Source organism: Durio zibethinus, chromosome 3, assembly GCF_047325235.1.
Source record: "Durio zibethinus cultivar Kanyao isolate XHJ-2024 chromosome 3, ASM4732523v1, whole genome shotgun sequence".
Taxonomy (NCBI): Eukaryota; Viridiplantae; Streptophyta; class Magnoliopsida; order Malvales; family Malvaceae; genus Durio; species Durio zibethinus.
This window is the reverse complement of record NC_143164.1, coordinates 36,965,252-36,987,390: the sequence shown is the minus strand read 5'-3', so window position 1 is coordinate 36,987,390 and position 22,139 is coordinate 36,965,252. Positions and strand designations below refer to the sequence as shown.

Sequence of the window (22,139 nt, the reverse complement as noted above, 5' to 3'; positions counted from 1 at the left end):
CATCCAATTTAAAATTAATTAGCAAAGGTGAAAAGATCCGACAAATAAAAAATAACAAATAATTAAGATTTGACAAATATGAGATAACATTATTTAACAAATTCTTATCATATGTAAGCCAAAAACAAAGGGGCTCATCACATGAAAAACCCTAAAGGGATAACAGGAAGGAAGAACATAACAAAACTTGAGCCCGACATAAAACAAAATATCAAACATAATCTAATTAATTATAATAAAAAAGTTTAACTTGAATATAAAATTATAAATAATTCAAAACTTAACACATGCGATATAACACCATTTAACATGATTCAGTTGATCTAATTATCTAAAATCTCACATGACTTTTTATTATTAAAAATCGATGGATGTGGTTTTTTAATTTTTAGAAAATATTAATCATCCTATCACTTTTGTATCAAATATTTATACTCTTTTACGAGTCACTTATTTATCAATTTAATTGCAAAATCTCACTTATGAATTATGTTGACTTACCCATTAATTAAAAGATTTTATTGTGAATTTTTTAAATATTTTTATAGCATATCATGAAATACAAATATCGATAGATTGGTAATTTCAAATACGATATGACACAAAAACTATATAAATTAAAAATACGAAAATGAAACGGTTTAAAATTTTTTAAAAATTATAAATAGGTTTAATAAAATCAAAAAAATATATTTCATATTTTCGTATCGATACGAATTATGACACATAATTTTTGTATAAAATATTATACGAATACACGATATAAATATATAAATTATCATATTTAAATATAGAGAACAAAGTCGGTGGCATAGCATGAAATACTAACATCGAACACAAGTGCATAGCACGCGAGAATAAACTGCGCGTTGCCTCTATTTCACTCACTCTAATTATATAACTAACTAATTAACTAACTAACTAACCACCCTCCATTTGCAAACCTCAAAAAAGCTTCAGCCCCCAAAATATCCATTTTTGCAATGATCATGCAATATTCAATTCGATCCCCATTTTTTTCTTTGCCCCTTTACCTCCTTTTCTGAAACCCTAATAATCATGCATTGTCCATTGCCAAAGCCTTGAAACAAAGATATTGAGAGAAGAAGAAAAAGGGTGTAGGGAGGGGAAAATGAAGGGGCTGTTCAAGTCCAAGCCCCGGACGCCGGTGGAGCTGGTGCAGCAGACACGTGAGCTTCTTGTTTGCGTTATCAGCAACACTGAGACCCGTGAACGCAAACGAGCGGAGAAGGTTTTCATCATTACTACCATTTTGTTATCCCTTTGTTTTGACGTTATGGTTTAATTTTTGTAGCGAATTGATTATATAAATTGTGCAGATTTCAGAATTGTGTAAACTGATTTTGGAAATAAGAACTGTTCTTTATGGCGATGGCCAAACAGAGCCGAGTTCAGACGCATGTGCACAGTTGACAAAGGAGTTCTTTCAAAAGGATACATTTCGGCTTCTCATCAATTGTCTTCCAACTTTGGATTCAGGGGTAACCATTAAAATCCATGAAATATGACCATTTCTTGACACACAAGTAATAAGGTTATTAGTTCTTGATTTGCAGGCCCGTCTAAACGCTACTCATGTGATTGCAAATCTGCAAAGACAAAGGGTGAATTCAAGACTAATTGCTTCTGAGTATTTGGAAAATAACTTGGATGTTATGGATATTTTGTTAGCTGGGTACGATTTCAATTTTTTGGTTTGCATGGTAAAAGGTTCACATAGAAATAATGTGACTAACTAGTTGTGTTGGTGTGCTAATTAGTTATGAAGACGATGATATTTCTTGGACTTATGGTTCAATTTCAAGGGAGTGCATCCGCCATCAGAATGTTGCTAGGTATGAAATAAGGTCAATCAGGATTCGTTTTCAAAATGTTTGAGAAAATACTTACAAAAATCAAGCTTGTACAACTTTGGGGATATTTTATATCTGAAATTCGAGCAGAATTTGTAGTGATGGAGATCCAACATACATGGTTAATATAGGGGAAAAAAGGGTATTATGCACTTGACACAAATTTGCTGCAAACTTTTTCACAATCCATGCTTTGCTTTGAATTAAAAGGAATGAGGAGCAAAACATAGAATTTGAATCCATAGTTGCTGCTTTGACTCAAATAATTTGGTTTGTCCGTGTGTATATATATATATTTTTTACAAAGGAGACCACGGTCTGAGGATAAGTGAAAAGGTTGCAGGTGCTGAAATTTACTGGAACTATCCTGTTCTTCCTAAGCTAGTATAGAGTGAAAAATAAATTGCCCACCTTTCCCTAATTCTCTGTTATTTAGGTTGACTTTAAAAGCTTCTATCATGGCTTCTTATTGATAGATAAAACTTAAGGGAAAAAACTTAATTTTGTTTTTTGTGGGTTGATTTTACAGATATGTCTTGGAATCAAATCATATGAAGAAGTTTTTTGATTATCTACAAAATCCAAATTTCGACATAGCATCAGATGTTCAAGCCACTTTTAAAGTTGAGTACCATTTTGTTTTTGTTATTTTCTCTTTTTCTGTCATATGTGTTTTATTAAAAGCACTCACTTCTGTTTATACCAAAAATCAATTAGGAAAAAAACACGTGAACTCTGACACACAAACACATTTCTGCAGGAGCTTTTGACAAGGCATAAATCCACTGTGGCTGAATTCCTTTCTGCAAATTATGACTGGGTAAAGTGTTGGATTCAATATCTAGATACACTTTTATCTGTGTTACGAAATTATTTCCCTGTGTGATCACAGTGACTAATACAAGTATAACATGTAATTCAGAGGTAAATGAATTTATGATTCATGTGATTGTTTAGCTTGTATTGCCATAGTCAGAATATATAAGCTTGAGGATTAATCCGAATCATATATCCAGAAAATTTTTTATTTTTACTTGAATCAATGTAGGAGACTAGGGTAGTTTTCCAATGGTATAATATCAGGTTATTCTAATTTGGGTTTGTTATCTGCATGACACTATCTTTTCCCTGCTTACAGTTTCTCCAGGAATACAATTCCCGATTGCTGCAATCCGAAAGCTACATCACCAGAAGACATGCTGTCAAGGTATATCAGATCCTTTCGATTGCTCTCAATGTCACTTGTCTATGCTGATGACCTTTTTTTGCAGCTCCTTGGAGATATGTTGCTAGATCGATCAAATTCCACCGTGATGTTTCGGTATGTGACCTCATTAGATAACATGAGGATCATGATGAATCTTCTCAGGGTACCCTTACACCTTCCTTGACAGCATTTTGCATACACAGAAGAGCTGCTGCTTATATATGTTTCACTCTAATCATTTTGTCTCACCAATCTGCAGGATTCAAATAAGACAATTAAAGTAGATACATTTCATGTGTTCAAGGTGAATGATGATGAATTTGCCACATATATTTGCGATTTCGTTGTTTCATTTAATCATGTTCACCTTTCGCTTTCATATCTCCATTTGTTGTTGTTGATAGCTGTTTGTTGCAAATCAAAATAAGCCTCCCGAGATCATCAGTATCCTTGTCACAAATAGAAGCAAGCTTCTTCGGTTCTTTGGCGAATTCAATATTGATAAAGGTAGAAAAACATCTGTTTTGAAAATTACTCTTCGAACTATTATATGCTGTAAATTAATGTCAAATTCTCTTGTGCTGCAGAAGATGAACAGTTTGAAGCAGACAAATCCCAAATCATTCAAGAGATTGCTACCTTGCAACCCACAGATCGTTCATGCCAAGATATAGATAATTGTGATGTTCCATGTTAAATTTTCAAACATTTTTATTTCATCTAAACTATTGTAAAATACTCAAATGTGTGTTTATACATTAAATATTCATCTTTAGGAAGTTGAAAATATTCTATCTTTTTTTTCCTTTCTTCATTTAAATAGTGTCTTAATCAATAGTAGTAGCAGGTATTTTCTTGACATTAAAAAATAAAAAATTTTAAATTTTAATTAGAATAAAATTTATTAATAAAAATTATATTTATTCAATTAAAATATATTTAATACAAAGTACATTATTATGATTAAGATTTTGTAGTTGTCAAGATTTCATGATAATTTTTATAAGAATTAAATGAGTGAAATTAGAACTCAATCTCATTATACTTTTCTCATATTTTATTTTTCAATTGTTTAGCATTTAAATTTCATAGTATTTCAGGAGCCACCCATCTCTTTGACTAAAGAAAGAGGTTGGAAAATGATTGTAGCGTCACACACTTGTCCTCACATTTTATTGGACTTCACCAACTCCCCTCAAAGTCTCAATGGAATTGGTCATTACTTCATTTTTTTTTTTTGAATAAAAATTTAGGAATAAAAGAGATTATCCCATTTTCAAGACCAAAATAGATTATCAACTCATAGCGAGATTTATGAATTCTGTTTACATATATTTTAAAAAAAATTTTAGATTTATAAATCATCTTTCAACAAAAAATTATAAGATTTGAATTCAAATACTTTACATTCAGACTCTAAATCTTAATCGTTTTGGTCAACCCTTATTGGCTTATATTTCAATTTTGTTGTTTAGTTTTCCGCAGCCCAACATGTGTAGCCGAATCAAAAAACAACAATAAACGAATTGAAAGAAAAATGGAGTCAAGACAGAAAAGGATTGTTGATCTATACATGCCAAAACTATAGTGTATAACTCATAGATCACAGCATAACTACAACACAACCAAAAAAAAAACAAACAAACAATAAGCTGTAATAACAAATGGGAGTCATCCAAAACATCCTAAGCTCATGGGTAATATCCTAACCAAAAAAATTATCATACGCTGTGTCCACTGGCACCATATCCATTCACTCCGTTGGCTCCATTCATGCTGTGAGAGTGCTTGTCTGACCCTCTCTTCCTCCTCATGAGAACAATGTACCAAGTGAATGCTTCCAACAAAGTGGCGGTAATACCCAAAAATATGAGAATGCCAATGTAAATTCTCTTCCATTTGTCTTCGGGTTGAAGGATGTCGAAACCCTCGAAAATGTTGATGATGCTGAGGATGATGACAGAGTAACCAATGGAATGGTGGTAGATATTCCAATAGAATCTGTATTTGTGATCCTTGTTTGGCCTCAGAAGCAATGCAAAGACCTGGCAATATTTCAATAAAATATATCTAAGAAACATGCTAATTACAAACATGTGATATTTCAATCTGAGATAAATTTAAGGAAACAGATATGCAATTCCATATTTCCTTTAGCCATCATTGGGTTTGATGTTGAATTCATGTTAAGGGAGAAGAAATTACCTGAAGAGTTCCGAAGCAGAAGAGGGTAATGCCAATGTTCCTGTGGGGATTCTGTGTGATTCCAGGAGAATCGCTGCCGAGCTTAATGCCAGTTGCCCATCCTGCAACACCAACAATATAGGCCGAAGATTGGCAAGCAACATGGAGATAAAACCATGCCGGGTTTGCAGACTTGAACACTTTCATGTGCCTAGCGAACATGGCTCCCAACGGCATCAAGATTCCCCAACTGACCGCGTTCAGTACTCCATGAACCTGGAAAATTCAACCCAAACCACCTTTTAATAATTGGGCTGTTGAATCATTTTTTGTACGGTAATTCTAGTTCTATATATCTATGGTCAAAATTGACAAGTTCAAATTGAAATCCAAAAGCTCAAATCCAACAATAAATTTCTAAGAAAGACCCATACTTTTAAATCTTGTGAACATGTAAACTCTAAAATTACATTATATAATTCATTTTGAACAAATTAATCATAAATCATTTAATTAAGAGGGAAATTCTAAATAAAATTGTAATGGACGTACTATATATTGACTTATCGAATTAACCAAGATTCGAGTCACTTACATTTCTTCTTCTAGTTCTTGAACCAGATGCACTCCCTCCAGATTGTCCAGTAAGGAAATTGACACTTCCAGCGGATTGAAGGTTGGCTCCACTAGTCGGATGAATCCCAGGTTGGCCGTTATCCACAGGACCTTCCTGCCAAACCTGGCTGGTAGATAACAAACTCTCGGAGATTCTCAGAACAGCAAATATCGTCATTTCATTGTTCTCAAAGGTTGCTGAAAGGTTTGGAACCGCAAAGCTCAAATCACTCTGTTGCATGGAAGGGCTCATGGTGTCAATTGATGTCGTGAATGCGTGAGCAACGCCACTGGAGTTGACAAAGGCAACCAAAGCCTGGGAACCCAACATTCTTGGTCCCTCGGGATTGATAGCCCATGCTGACCATCTTGATGAGGTGGTGCCAGTGTGTCTAAAGGCAATATCAAGGGTGCCAGCTGCCTGATCATACGTCCAGTGGAGGTAACAGTTCAAGGCTGGAAGATCGCTGCAGTTGGCATATTGCTTGTTGTTGGAAAAGGTTTGGGTAAGACAGGTTTGGGCAGACGATGAAGCCAACAAAGAACCCACCAGGCAGGAAAACAGGACAATTTTCCAGGCTTTCTCCATGTCGAAACTGAATTGCGTACCTTGGGGCTTGGAGAGAAAAAAGGTTTCCAGGATCGATGTTCCAGAAAAATTGTTTCCCAAGGCAATTTGGTGTCTTAAGCCAACAACAGAGATTTATATAGAGTTCTATTTCCTAATAAATTAGAGATGGAAAGGATCAGGGAAGTGGGAAGAAGTCAGGAAGGACATGTGAGTATTTAAAGAGTGTGTATTTATTGACTAATTCTGCATACAATACAATATATACTCATTTATTTACTTTGTCCAAACCACAATTATATTTAGGGCTCATTTTATGGGTTTTTGATGAGATTAAAAATAATATTAATTCAAAAATATGTTGATAAATTATTTTTATGAATTTTTTTATTTATGAAAAACATATCTTAATTTATAAAAATATTTTTTAGGAGAGGAAAGAGTGAAAAATTTTGAAATTAGTGAGGAAGCATGGGAGAAAGTCTTTGGCCTATTGGCAGCATTTGTTTTCTCCTTTAAGCATTTGTTTTTGAAATGTAATGTCTTGTCTCTGTTTCTCTCTTCTCTTATATCCAACTACTCTTTGTAATTTGTTTAAATGTGATAATGGTTCGATTCAAATTAGATTTGATTTGATTTTTTTAAACATTACATAATATTATAAAAATTTAAAATTTAAATTGAATTCGAACAAAATCTTCATTTAATCCGAATCGGATTAAATTTTATCAGTTTGATTCAATTTGATTTATCAATTTTTAATTTTTAATTTTTTAAATTTTTATATATTATTTTAATATAAATTTTAATATATTTAAGTAGATTTTGATATAAAATTATTTTTTTATTTTATAAAAAATTAAAATATATATAATATTTTAATTATTTAATTATAATTATATAATTATATAATAATTCATTATTTATAGATGTGAATCTCATATAACATTTTGATAAATTTTATATAATTTTAAATTATACGTGATTAATTATAATATGATATTTTTAAGTGTTATATTCTCGTACCGTACACTCTTAATAGAATTATTATTAGTTCTCCTGCTAAAATAAGCTTAATTTGACTGAGAATAAAAACAAAAAAAAGGTAAGATTTGACATAACTTGAAGATTAAAAATATCATTATATGTATAAAAATAAATAAAAAAATACAATGATAAAATTTAATAAAATTAATACACAATAACAAAATTTAATATTAAATTTTACTTTAATCTCAATCTTCAATTTTATAAAAAAAATGATTAGAAGTTGTGTGTAAAATAAAAAGTGGCTACATGCGTATCGAAACAAATGGCTTAAAAAGACAAAGGAGCAACAGAAAATGCAAGAAACAGAAAAAATAATAAATAAATAAACAAAGGTGTTTGACTTGAAAATAAATCTATGTCGCCGGCTAAATCCGGCATTATTTATTAATACATTTTTCAAATTTATATAAATATATATATATTTTTATTATTAGGTCAAAGATGGAATTGCAGTAAAGATTGTTTTGTTCGAACAGATACTTGAGTACGATCAGGAAATCCAGAAGCCGTGTCGGTTCGGCATTCTTAACCTTGTGTCTACTTGTCGTTTTGTACTCCGGCCGATGCCGTTTCCGACAACATCATCATATGAGATTCTCCAGACCAACTTGTATTATCAATTGCTATACCGTACTAATAAATTTTTTAAAATTTTTTATTATGTTAAGATTTAAATTTTTAATTTTTAATTTTGAAATCATGATCCTATTTATGATTTTTATTTTATTTGAAAAAAATTATATTTGTTTTTTAAATAAAAATACATGAGTAAATCATTAAATTAAATATTTAAATATTAATTAAATATGTTACATTTAAATATAATTAAAAATATTTTTATTTATCGATTAATCACCCATTCAAATCATTTTTCTTTCTACTTACGAAAACAACATAAACGTACGTAGCAAGTCATTATATAAGAATTTTGCTTTTAGAATTAATTTACCAATTATAAACAGATCAAAATGTATATGAAACAAAACCAAAAAAAAAACCCTTTTGAGTTACAGTATAATAGAAAGAAATATTTCATGAAACCTAATGAATCCATTAGATTTGGTGGTTGATGATTAAACTCCATACAGTTAGCAAATTCATTAGGGTTTTTTTCAGATTATACAATGAAAGATATCTTTTTGTTTGCTGATCTGCATTTGATCGATCGCCAAATTATTTTAGTGGCTGACATATGTTCTCCATTGTTAAAAGCTTCTGTTGTCCATTGATTATTACCTGAACAAGGAACAACCTAGAACATGCAACTAACTATAAACACCAATAATCTTGGTTAACGTTTCTTATTTCAGTATCTTCAAGGTTTGACATTAATAAAGCTTTCAATAGGGTAAAAGGTTAGTTTTTCTTGCCAGATCCTCGCTTAGGCGAGCATGAGGCAGGGTCTTGCGTAATCTGCAACCCTTACGTACCATGGGGCTATGAAGTCCACCATGACGCCAAGGATCAAATGTTCCGGAGTCTGAAATATCACAGTCATTGCTCTTAGTAACTCGGTTTCGTTATTACGCTATCAATCTATTAATTTAAATTTTTTACACAAATTTTGTCCGTTGATGTGTAAAATTTGTTACAGTTGTTCGTGATGGAGTCGAAAGATCTGCAAGACAAAGACTATCGGGGATGTTGAAGTTGGTGGTTTAGGACGATTCTAATATTCAAGTCAATATCTCATAAAGAAAAAAACTAAGAACAAAAAATTCTAACTTTGTGAACCATTTTTATTATAAAAATATATAGGATATCAATGTCTATGATCATAAAATATATGTTCACATTATTGAATCATATAAGTCAGTGCACATGTATTTATTAATTTAAAACCCTAGCGACGTACGTATGCCCACAGGAAACAAGATTAGTAATAGTTTCGTATCTACTTAGATCTAATAATTTAAAATATAATATAATTATATGATATAAATATAATATAAAAAAATACAAAAGTAATATGATATAAAATTTTAACTATAATTATATATAAATTTAATAAAATTAAAAATATATATTTTCATTTTTTTTATCTATATAAATTATAACATATAATTTTTATATAAAATATGATATAAATATTAAAATTTTAATATTTTATACAATATAAATACACGAATCATCGAATCTAATGGTTTATTTAGATGAATGATGAGATTGGTTCTGATGAAATTAAAAATAATAATAAAAATTATTATAATTACAATTAAAAAAAATTATAGAAAAATTTATGCTAAAAAAACCTTACTGAAATTGACATTTAGATTCAATTGATAGTATACATAATTAATTAATTAATTTCAAAACAACATCTTAATTAAAATTCTCTCGAATGAGAATAAATAATTAGAATTCTAAAGCTCCTTCTTAAACCCCCCAAAAACGTAAAATAAAAAGTTAATTGCCACCTAACTAAGCAAAAGTAGGTAGGTGGAAGGATTTTTTTTTTCTAGCAATCTAAACGCTAAAGCAATAACAATTTGCCATTCCTTGCTTCATAATTAACAAATAAAATATATATAAACAATCAAACAGATAAACAAGAATTAAATTATACGATTCAAATTGATTGATGCAACTATTTTTATTAAAAATATTGAATGTCACCTACAAATTACTTGAATTAAATCTTAAATTTTATCAAATTAAAAAAAAAAGACTCATTCTCTTTAATTGTGTAGGTGCACCATACTTAGCCCCTCAATTTTTTTAAATTCTTTATTTAACAATTTAACCTTTTGAAAATTTCTTTTCTAAATTTCACAAAATATCGTGTTAAACTTTCTTAACATAAGAAGTATGTTGGCCACCCACCCTCTCCCCAACTTTTGGTTGTGCTTGTGCTTCTAATCATCTATGGTCATGAAAGATTCAAAGTAATTTTGTTGCATTTGCTTTTGAGGTCAAAAGAGGAAGACTACAATATAACATGAAATTGGAACAACCCTAAATTTCAGTTTTTTTTGTATGTTTATAATTGTTAGAATTTGATTTTTTTTTTATTTGAATTAACGATATAACATTTTATTAACAAATTATACGATAATTGATAAAATTTAATAATATTTTCACCTTTAAAGTGAGGCGAAGAATTGAAAATAATAACTAAAGGAATAACCAAAATATTTCTTTTTTTTCCCAAAAAAAAAAAAAAAGAAGTTTTTGAGCTACATTTGGAAATAAATGTGCAATTTCATTTTCATCCCCTTAATTAATGCAGCTTAAAAAAAAAAAAAAAAAAAAAAGAAAAGTTCAACCATGATCATCAAAATTTTCTAGAAACATTTCAGATCTTGGTCAACTTTCAGAATTGACACCATAAAATAACTTGAATTTTTAATGTCTTTGTCTGGGACAAAGCAAAAGTCAAAATAACTTCTCATTTACCACATAAGCATGGTATCCAAGTCCAAAAAGGAGACCCACGTTTCTGGAGTAGCAGCCTTTCCAGACCAACCATGATCATCAGCATTGAAAGGATCCAAATGCCAAATGATCCTTCATTGAAATTTCAATTTATAATCCCTTCTTTAATGGCAATCCCCAAATCAAGAAATGTTCAAACATCCCAAGCCCATTATTTTCTACTTACTTGATCTACAAGTCATCCAACTTTTTCCCAATCTGTGTTTGATAAAGTCTTCGCTTATGGCAGATTAATCAATAATAGAGTTTTTTTTTATTAATTACTTCAAGAAATTATGTTTGCATGGTCAGATGGTCTCCATTTCTTCATATTATTCAAACTTACAGCTTTCATGTGATTCTGATTTTTCCAATGACATAATCTTACGTTTTCCTCTAAATGGGCTGGGCTAGGCTCAGCCAAAGCTGGCTGGCCATTCAAACAATCAAAACAGATCCCAAACCATCTTTTTTTGTTTCTTTTTTATATAATTAATCAGCTTCATAACTTGGTAGTGTTATACCCTGATCGCCCAATCAGCATCTGATCCATCAGGTTGGGCGACCAAGATATAACGGATAGAATAAATAAATACAAATTTTTTCAGTCTAAACTTTGTGTTAAGTATTTGTGTTCATTTCTTGTTGGTTCATCCAAAAAATGTGCACTTCCTGGATTAGGCCTTCACTTGGAATTAGTAGTAATTAACTACTAGCTGGTATCAACCTACTAGGTTGGAATTGAGGATGTTGAGACTCTATATATGAGCCATCAGGACGGCGCCCCAACTATTCATCATAATGCATAGGCATCAGGGAAGCCTCATGTTCAACATATCTCATGGCTATAACCAGAAAGATGATATTGCTGATCTGCACTCTTACATCTTTGGCCTTCATTTCCTCAGCTCAAACCTGCTTAAACTACATATTTCCAGGTAACGAAGTCTTCGATTCCTGTACTGACCTCCCTGTTCTTCAAGCATATTTACACTGGAACGACAGTCCATTCACTAGAAAGATTCAGATTGCATACACAGCTACCCAGACTCCTAGTGGATGGATTGCATGGCAATAAATCCAAAGGGAAGAGGCATGATTGGATCTCAAGCTCTTGTTGCTTTTCGCAATTCTAATGGCAGTATGATTGCTTATACAACACCGATAACAAGTTACAACCCTTCAATGAAGCCTGGGGAACTCAGCATTCCAGTTTCAGAAATCTCAGCAGAGTATGTTAACAATGAGATGATTATCTTTGCTGTCCTCGGACCACTAGCTGCTCAAACTACTTTTAATCGTGTCTGGCAAGCTGGAAGTTCAGTTTCAAACAACATTCCCCAGGTTCATCCACTGTATGGCCAGAATGTTCTGTCATTGGGACTGCTCGATTTTCTGTCCCCTTAGGAACAAATGTCGGATGAAGCCCAATGCATTGGTGTTTATGCAATTACAAGTTTCTGCCATCAATATCAAAAACTTTAATTTTGTTTTTTCTGAAAACTCAGCATTCACATTAGCAATTGCCATTCACTTCTGCAATTCTGGTTTCTACAACTGACTATTACTAATTGATGCTTGTTCCACCAATATTTTGGTTGTAAAAATGTAGTTCTAACCAACTGCAGCTTCTGGCATGACTGCGAGAATTCCAATGAAAGTGTTTCCTTTGGTTAATAATATCTCAAGGGGAACATAAAATAGCCTCTTCTGGGATATGTATATATGTAATCACATCACCAACTGTGAAAGCTCCACTTGCAATTTATTAATATGCAGTGCAGCATAGCTTTTATGGGTCCAGGGCCATCAAAAGTACTAAGCCCAGCTATTTTATGCTGCATTATCAAAACCAGCATGCAAAAATAAAATACTTCTTGTCAAGAATGGGATTCGAACCCATGCCCTTTCGGACCAGTACCTGAAACTGGCGCCTTAGACCAACTCGGCCATCTTGACGCTGGTGCTATATTGCAACCCAAAATATCTTCTTTATTTATGAAAGCTCTTTTCATCTTATGCAATTTGAATTAGACAAGCTATAAATAGTACGTTAGAACCATTATAATTGTCTAACTAAACTAAATAGTATCAATTTTTTTATTTTTTTTTATTAGTAAATAAATAGAACTATTAATGTCAAAAACAAATAGAACTATTGATCATAGCACTTAAAATATGGGATTATTGGAAAAAGGTAAAACTTTTTTTTAAAATTTTGTTGAGTGGACTATCAGTTGAGAGCCAATCATAAAACATAATTGTAAAGCAATACCAACAAATAGTTCAATTGATTAAGGTTGTTTTCTTCGACGAAAAAATTTTAGGTTCTGAGTTTTGTCGATAATCATTTGTTGGGATCATTTCGAATACATGACCTATAACCACCTATTTTAAACTATCAGATACGGGACATCTTGTCATGATCTGAAGGACTAAACAATCTATTTACTCCCGGATTTTTTCTTATCAAAAAAAAAATTGTAAAGCAATAAAGATTTTTTTTGCAATGTTATTAAATGAAGTTTTAGAATATAAACATACAAGTTTAGCTTACGAATGAGATTCAATACCTAACATTTAATCAAAAATTACGTGCTCCAAACGCACACCTACATAAATTGTAGGCGGTGAATAATTTGAAGCTAACATTATATTGGAATAATCACCCCTTTATAGTCAATAATGAAACTATCCTTTGCACAAGGCTAAGGTTACCGGTATAATTGCTTGGCATCAGCTGGTTGGAAAAAAGCTGTCCTAACTGCTTCAGCTAAAATCAAATATCTTTAACATGCATGCAAAGTCCACGTTCGATTAGTTTCTCCAGTCCTGGGCAACAAGATTCATATTGTTTCTCCCAGTTTGCTTTGGTCAAAGAGCCATTTTGGTGACAGGTTGGATGGGCAAAACTGAAGATGAAAAACCATGCATGCATCAGTTGGAAACAGGGCTTTAATGATATATATATATATATATATATATAGAGAGAGAGAGAGAGAGAGAGAGAGAGAGTCAAATATAGCAAGTCTTGTAAGAACATTGCCGTCGCAAATTGGAACAAACGACCATGAAAGATGGCGGATGCTTGCAGTCAGCAGCACCAAAATAAGTCAAAACGAGATGGAAACCATGATGCTTGCCTACATCATGTTCCTCGGTAGTGTTTTCTTATCATTGTCCACGTTTGTTCTTGCATTTTTTTTGGGAGTCAATGGGCAAGCCTCTTTCAAAAGGAAAAACTGTCGGCCTAATGCCTGCCCCATTAGTTTTCACCCATCAATTACGTGTAGCCTTGTAGGATTAGAATTTTAACAATTTACAGGCTGTAAAGCAGGTCAGAAAGGTGATGTTCCATCGGCTTTTTTGGGGTTTTTTTTAACCATCTTTTGAAATTTCGGGCTACTAGATAGATATTACAGGCTCCTCCCATTCAATTTCAATCACAACGTCAAAGAACAAAATAAAGCAAAACATAGCAAGTGGATGAAACGTGCCCCTATTATAATGTAAGCTTTATTCATAGTTGTGTGCACTTGGGAGCAACTTGTATCATGCCACATCTCCAAGGCATGCATTGCAGTGAGTGATTTTCATCCAGACAGGCCTTGGTGGAGACAGATAAACTCCGAGTAATTTAATCATGATGTTGTGATACGCTTGGACAGCAAAGACCGGTACTGTCGAGCTCTCTAACATGATCATCTTTGTGGTTAGGATGTTGGATTCTTGTAATAACTCAGAATTATACCAAAAAGAGAAATGAACAAGCTATTTTCATGGTCATTGCAGGATCATATCTTCTATTTTTTTGCCTTTACCTTTCCAAACTGAAACATGTAGTGGGAAAAGGGGAAAGATGCAGACAAGCTTCCTTTCATGGACAAAGAATTTGAATGGAAATGAAAATGGAAAAAAAGTGATTAAAACGGCGATGCCATCATGGAAAACATGATAATTATCATAACCTAATGAAAGTGACTTGAAGCCCCAGATTCTAATTAATATCATGAACAGCTGACATGAAAATAAGCACATGTACATATGCCTACATATGCCCATATATAAGCCAAAGCAATGCAATTGCTTAGAGAAATCATCAAAATAGCACTAATTATGAACATGGCTTGCATATTAAGTCTCAGTTTGCAGGCAAACAAACAAAAAAAGGTGCAAGATCAAAAATCAATTCAAATTGTCCATTTCAGAATTTCACAAAGAGTTTCCATGGATAAAGAATCAGCATATATCGTAACTTATTCAGAGGGACCCTAGAAGGGTGCCCCTTTTAATGTTTCACACTAGTAAATCAACAAGAACCTCAGGTACAATCTGGCTGAAAGACAAACCCAAATAATGGAAGATAACGGGGGAAAAAAACAGAACATAAATGACAAGAACCCACAACTTTGCCAGAGCCATTACAGAACATAAAATCTAAGGAGAAAAAATATATAGTCTATATCGTTATGTATCGCCACCTCACATGAGATGCATGATACATTTCTGACTATATCCCACAACCTGATTTTACATCTCACTCAAATACCAAAAGAAACCCTAAAAAGGTAACTCAAAACTCAAGCCTTAACACAAAATCCCTTGTGATTTCTACCTCTAAATTTAATTCTCCAAAACAGGCTCACCGGTTAGCTCTAGGAAACCAAGTTTCTTTTAACTGAAACATATTAACGAGGGATATGTGCAGAATTCACAGATCACCTGCTTCATGAGATTATCGTCACCTACAGTATTGTGATAACCAAAATAATCTTCTAGCTAGCAATTCCTGAACCAAGAGAAAATCAAAATATGTAAGTGTGAAGAAACCGACTCAAGAAATACTAAATTTATAAAAATGTTTTGGAAAGTACATCAAAAACATGTTTTATAAAAAGAGCATTTGGTTCCTTCAAAGCAGCAAGACTGTATTAGATCAATTATTAATGGCATCATAAATTTCTAAAATTAATAATTAAATAATAACACTTGCTAGTTGGTGAAGCAAAATCATTGATATGACACACATCAAAGGACAATCAACTAATTTAATGCATCAGCAAGCAATCAAATATATGACCGTAAGGCAGAATAGAACAGTCATGAAACTCTGCACATCAGACAATAAATCCATAAACAGACTCTGAGCCTATGATATTTTCCCAACCATAATTCTTTTTTGAAATTGAAATATAAAGAACTCAGCTCTCTTATTAGTGACTATCATGTTTTCATGACCTTAAATTAAATAAAAGAGTAAGTATGGAGTGACAAAAGAGCCTCCATAAGAAAATTATGGTGTCTCACATCTAAAAAAAAGACTAGAAACTAGTGACAAGTCAGGAAAACAGAATGATACGCCTCTGTCAATATCAAGAGAAACATGGTCAAAGTTCATGCTCCATGTTGTCGGAAATCCAATGCTAAACCACACTAGTGCTAGATCTAATCTGCAACGCCCAAATTCAACTCATGTTTTTCCCCTCCAATTTCTGACATTCTTCTTCTCTAAGCATTTTGTTCATTTTATGCTTAGAAACCTGATAACACCACAATCAAGTGGAAAATTTGTGGAGTAGGCATTAGACCGCAAAACCTAGTTAACATGAACGGACCAATGAAGTTGAAGGGGAAAACAGAAGATGAGAGAGCAAAAGCAATTGCTTCTCTTGCCTAGCCCAAAAAAAGGAACAAAAAATCAAAAAACTAAAAACCAAACTGTAGAAGGTGAGGGAAGAAGAAATATGTCCTTATAAGGCACGTTTATATTCTCTCCATAAAAATCATCTAAGACTTTGTATCAGCCACAACAAGAAAATATCAACATATGAATTGCATGAAGAAGTGCTAAGAAGCATGGGAAAAGTTTTGAGGAGATACATAACTTTCCAAGACAATCATGTTAAGGTAATATTAAAGATAAGATTTATAGGTTCCATGAAAAATGACAGTGACAAAAACTAAAAACTCTTTCCATCAGTTGTTAAGGAATCACATGTGTGAGAGTAGAATGACGAGAATGTTGCATATTTCTTTCAATATGCTCAGGAAAAACTATATTTTCATTAAGTGTTTTCACAATTTTTCAGTTCATAACATGCAAACACCAAATCCCCATGTACTATCTGTCCATAATCTTAAATTCACACATGCAATAAAGTTGGGTGCCATGAAAAAGATTTTAGGAGTTGCATTTGAGACTATATATTTGCATCCATACAAGACTCACAAGTGTCTATAAAGCAAATAACAAAGTGCAACTAGCACGGAGGTACCACTTGAAAATACAGGAACTTAAAAAGTATGTTCAGACAGAGGCCAAACTTGGTATATCTAGTGAACAGGTTTGTTACAAATTCGAACTATGCTTTAAACTTTAAAAAGACAGAAGAGATATCATGGAAGGAAAGATTGATCACAGTTCAAGCAACATTAGGCCTAGAAGATTAGACAAATGTAAGACCACCATTAAGTTTCTGAAAAGACGATGAGTGATGTGGCACAAGTTAGAAGGAAGGAGAGGAAAACTAAAGAGAAACGAGAGAAATACAGAAACATAAAGAGAAATAGGTATTGATAGGAGGAATAAGAGAATCAGAGGGAAGAACGGTGGAGGGAAAGAATCTAATTCCAAAAACTGAATATCTCAATAATCCACCATCAAAAACTCTTTAGAAAATTATGAAATTAAGTATTTATAGCCTCCAACCTATAAACCCTAACACAAATATGAAATGAAAAATATAAAGCTAAAGGCGCTACTAGTTCTAGGAAACTAATTAGTGCATTCAAAACCTTCCAATTGGGGCTTAAACATGAGAAACACTAGGCCCAAATAGCCAATTCAACTTGTGCAAGAATATACATGTAAACAACAGAACAAGCAAACAATAAGATAGATAAGAAATGTTTAAGTTTGTACGTGCTATTGTTACTCTTATGATAAGTATCTTTGTATAAGACAGCAATTATTCACACCAAATTATATAACCAATTACAGAAATGTTATAAAAACTATCAAAAGTAAATGATATACACAGTAAATATAAAAATAACACAATCAATTAATGAATGAATTATATGATCATTATGTTCACAAGTCGTCCATCAATCTTGACTGACATGGTTCATCTAATACCAGCAAGCATGTCACGCAACTGTTAAGAAATGAAAGATCATATTACTAAGAGGAATGTGCTGCCAAATTTAAGACTTAGGACCAAAGAAAGATTGCTAGCAGAGTCTGTACATGAAAGTTTTTAAGGTTCCATTTAGTTATGTTTCTACAACACCTAAACAAGATTGTGCTACTAAACTTCCATGAACATCAATAATAATTCCTTAAAACATTTAACCAAAAATTTCCTCAAGCTGAAAATCATTGACAGAGAGATCTTAGGATGCTAAGGAACAAGTCTCACCTCTATTTCCTTGTCTTTTATTAATGCTATAACCACCAACATAACCAGGAGAACTTTTACCCAAAACATCAGAAGTGACACTACCAAGCCCATAGCCAAAGGAACCAGAACCATCTCGCTCAGATGTTGATGATCGCCAAGTGGTATCCCCATAAACTGAAGCACTACTGTGAAGGTCTGCAAAGGCCCCATCATAACCACCATTTGATGCTACATATGATGATGTTGGTGCCGCATTGTTCCCACTGTTTCTCCCATACCCGGCTGTCCCAAACCCAAAGCTGTTATCACCACTTCCATAGCCAAAATTCACACTATTGCTAGAAACATTATTCCCTCCACTTTGACCGGAAATTGCAGAAGAACCCCAATTAATCCCACTGTTTCCAAAGGCACTTCCTCCTACACTCCCACTTCCAGCTCCCATATATGTACTGGAACTAGCAGCATTTGTGTTATAATTAAGCCCCCCATTTCCCCAAAGATTCCGGGTCACTGAACTGAAAAAGGATGTATTACCTCCACTGCTTCCATCATACCCAATAGAACTACCAAATCTATTTGTATTACCAATATAGTAAGGGCTCAATCCTCGTCCATAGCTCATATTACTACTAAAATTTGCACTATTTCCAAAATTTGGGTTCAACCCTGGCTCAAAGTTCATGCCCATTCCATAACCAGAACCAAAAGGAGGAAACCCACTTCGACCACCAGAAACTGGGCGGAATCTACCATCCATCCTAAGTCCATAGCCTCCAACACTACTTGGAGTATATCCCTGAGTGTAGCCATTAAGAAAGCTGTGGACCCTATTCAGACCATAGTTATATCCACCAAGGGGGCTGCGACTGGGACCAGGTGATAACTCCTTGGGGACAGCTCGTTTAACCTCAACCATTTTACCATTCAGTTCATGGAAATTCTTTTGCAACACTTTGTCCACTGCCTCTTCTGAATCATAACTGATGAAGCCGAAACCCCTAGGCCTTTGGGTGTTGTGATCATACATCACCACGACATCTGTGATATTCCCAAACTGATCAAAATACTTCTTAAAGTCACTCTCTGTGACAGTTGATGCTAGACCTCCGACAAAAATCTTTCTTGTGCGGCCAGGACCAGGTGAACTATGGATACTGCTAGTGCTTCTACTCATAATGTTCTGGTCCTCCCTAGGAACTGCTTTTTTTGCCTCAACCTGAGCATAAGCAACTCAATGATGAAAATCAAACTTAAACAGCACGAACTCTTTCAGCTCAATATAAGTATAGTAAATGAATAGAATTACAAACATAACCTATATCATTGCAAATGAAAAAATAAATAAGAGGAAGCATGATTACTCTTGGATCAATTTTGAAATTTAGTTGGACACAGAACCAGAATTATAGAATTCCTGCAATTACAGTATCGGGTTCATAACTCCAATAAGGAATTGAATATTCACCTTTTGCTTCAATAACCTAATAGCATCAATGAGTAGTACATTGCACAACATTAATCTAAAATGGTGTGCTTAAAGATCAACAACTTACCATCCTGCCATCAATGTTGTGTTTCTCCTTGATGACTCTCTCAGCAACAGCAGGGTCAGAGAAAACAACAAAACCAAATCCACGTGCACGCCCTGTGGTTCGGTCCTTCATGATCACTGCCTCTACCACTTCACCGAAACTACTGAAATACTCCTTGAGACGGTCTTCATTGGTGTCCCAAGATATCCCACCAATAAATAGCTTACCATTCTCAGACATCTTTTTCTACATTGCAAAAAGCTAGTTCCATCACTACAAAGTGGAAACCATCCACTAATGCAAATCAAACACACACTCTAATATAAAATGGACAAATTTATTACTAGATCCAATGCAAGACATAAAAATTCCTTTGCAACAACAACAAACCAACTAAAAACCAATACCAAAATATTCCTTCTCAGTGAATCAAATTAATAACAACACATCAAAATTTTGTCTTTTATTGACTATATCAATCCAATCACAATAATGCAGATAAAATTCATACCTTTTATTTTAACAACAAAATTGTAATCCGATACAAAATGAAAATTTTTCTCTCTGATTGGAAATTTAGAAACAAACAGATCCTTCCACGATCAATCAACTGAACCCAGAATTTAACTTCACCTGGAATTCAGAAATGGAAAAACAAAAAACCATAAAAACCCAGATTGTTGATTAATCAGAAAATTGATATAGCTGCAACAATTTATCAGAAATTTAAGCAGAAAATCGAAAACCCAAATCTAGATTCAGCAGAAAAAGCAAACCCACCAATCAAAGTAAACCAAAGTGCCAAATCTTGCAAAAAACTAAGATCTGAGAGGAGGCACAATAAGAATAAGAATTGAGGAGGTTAATTTCATCCTCTTTCTTCTCTTCTATTTGCCTTGCCCCCTTCAAATTATATTTCCTTCTTCTCTCAATTGTTTCCTGTCTTATAAAAATCTCAACTTTTTTAATCACAAAATGCAAATTCAGTTACCACAAATATTTATATAAATTTGTATTGTATAAATGCACAAGGAAAATTAAAAATTAAAAAAAAAAAAAAAAACCTTTATTCAAGATAGAAAGAGCAAAAAGAGATGGTGTAAAGAGAAATGAAAGGCTTTCAAGGTGAGGAATATATAGATAAAGAGAAAGTCTCAGGAAAAATGGAAGAAAGAGTCTGATTTTTTTTTTTTTTTTTTTAGTAATTTGGTTTGAAATTTTTTATTCAAAAAAATTTTTCAAAAGTTTTTTTTTTTTGCAGTAAAAAAATGAAAAAAAAAGTTTTTTTTAAATTCTTTTTGGTTTATTTGATCTGATAAATTTGGTGGGGGAGATTCTGCTTCTGCTCTTCCTTATATACTTATGGGAGATAATTTTACTCTACTGCTTCATCTTCACACTCCTTAATGCTTGTGCATCAGCTCCACGCCACCTTCACCCTTTGTGTGAATCATTTTAATTGAATCAGACCGTTTATTTTTATCATTATATCCTCATTGATCAACGGACTGAGAATGATGATCTGATTTGGACCGTTGATTTGTTTTGTTCAATTATGTTTTTGGATTCTCTCAATCCTTCATAAATCTAAATGTTTACTATTTTCTTATTATTTTGAGAATATTTTATATGTTTTTGAAAAAAATTCCTTTACATGTAATTAAAAATACAAATTAAAATTTAATTCATTTAATTCATGACATCTAATTAAAAGTGTGTCGAACATATTATTCATTTAAATATTAACATATATTTTAATAAATTATGATAATATAACATTATTATTTAATATGTCATGTCAATACGATTTATAAAAAAAATAATATATTGGATATAATGCTTGGTTTATAATTTTAATAGATCGTGACAAATTTAAATATTATTTTTCGTATCAAATTTGATTAAACGTGATCCATTAATAATTTTTGTAAATTTATAATTATTGATTAAGTTTAAAGTATATTTATATATATATATATAAGAAAGTTCATTGAACTTGGAATATAAAAACCAACTTTTTTTCTATATTATAAATTTTAACATTTTTCGTATTATTCAAATTTATAAATACGTAAAGAATAATTAAAATATTTACTAAAGAAATCTTAGCTATTTGTAGATCAAGTGGCAATTATTTTACTTTGGTAGTATTAATTTTTTAATGAATTTACTAATAATGTTGTTTTCATTAACTTTTTATAAAAAATTTACATATTATATATTTTGTATTCAAAATATGTATTGGCTAATTATTCAGTGTTGTAATAATTTGATTATTTAATTAATTAC

The 22,139-nt window shown here is 32.3% G+C and overlaps 3 protein-coding genes, 1 non-coding gene and 1 pseudogene across 7 annotated transcripts; 2 read left to right on the top strand and 3 right to left on the bottom strand.

The window, feature by feature from the left end:
• The first annotated feature begins 1,039 nt into the window (after positions 1–1,039).
• Positions 1,040–4,669, top strand: LOC111283967 (putative MO25-like protein At5g47540). The gene is made up of 13 exons (XM_022872668.2): positions 1,040–1,252; positions 1,341–1,502; positions 1,578–1,696; positions 1,782–1,856; positions 2,404–2,497; positions 2,635–2,694; positions 3,013–3,081; positions 3,146–3,244; positions 3,341–3,385; positions 3,486–3,588; positions 3,669–3,766; positions 4,158–4,296; positions 4,557–4,669. The coding sequence occupies exons 1-13, from the start codon at positions 1,133–1,135 to the stop codon at positions 4,667–4,669; spliced, it is 1,296 nt and encodes a 431-aa protein (XP_022728403.2). The 5' UTR covers positions 1,040–1,132.
• On the bottom strand, positions 4,625–6,668 carry LOC111283964 (cytochrome b561 and DOMON domain-containing protein At5g35735-like). The gene is made up of 3 exons (XM_022872665.2): positions 5,861–6,668; positions 5,287–5,541; positions 4,625–5,126 (listed from the first exon to the last, which is right to left on the bottom strand). Exons 1-3 carry the CDS (start codon positions 6,467–6,469, stop codon positions 4,803–4,805), a joined length of 1,188 nt encoding a protein of 395 aa, XP_022728400.1. The 5' UTR covers positions 6,470–6,668; the 3' UTR covers positions 4,625–4,802.
• Positions 6,669–11,187: 4,519 nt separating this feature from the next.
• Positions 11,188–12,415, top strand: LOC111283591 (cytochrome b561 and DOMON domain-containing protein At5g47530 pseudogene; annotated as a pseudogene).
• A 375-nt stretch (positions 12,416–12,790) lies between these two features.
• On the bottom strand, positions 12,791–12,871 carry TRNAL-CAG (transfer RNA leucine (anticodon CAG)). Its single transcript has one exon. It is a non-coding gene; the product is annotated as a tRNA-Leu (tRNA).
• Positions 12,872–15,083: 2,212 nt separating this feature from the next.
• LOC111283449 (heterogeneous nuclear ribonucleoprotein 1-like) lies at positions 15,084–21,176 on the bottom strand. Of its 4 annotated transcripts, none has more exons than XM_022872022.2 (5): positions 20,631–21,176; positions 20,362–20,483; positions 19,872–20,096; positions 18,334–19,534; positions 15,084–15,701 (listed from the first exon to the last, which is right to left on the bottom strand). In XM_022872022.2, the coding sequence occupies exons 3-5, from the start codon at positions 20,088–20,090 to the stop codon at positions 15,688–15,690; spliced, it is 1,434 nt and encodes a 477-aa protein (XP_022727757.1). In that variant the 5' UTR covers positions 20,091–20,096; positions 20,362–20,483; positions 20,631–21,176; the 3' UTR covers positions 15,084–15,687. The 4 variants fall into 4 exon arrangements, with proteins under 4 accessions (XP_022727757.1, XP_022727758.1, XP_089614908.1 ...); XM_022872023.2 differs by having other exon boundaries at positions 19,872–20,123; positions 20,631–21,006; XM_089758782.1 differs by lacking the exon at positions 15,084–15,701 and having other exon boundaries at positions 18,093–19,534; positions 20,631–21,006.
• Positions 21,177–22,139: the final 963 nt, after the last annotated feature.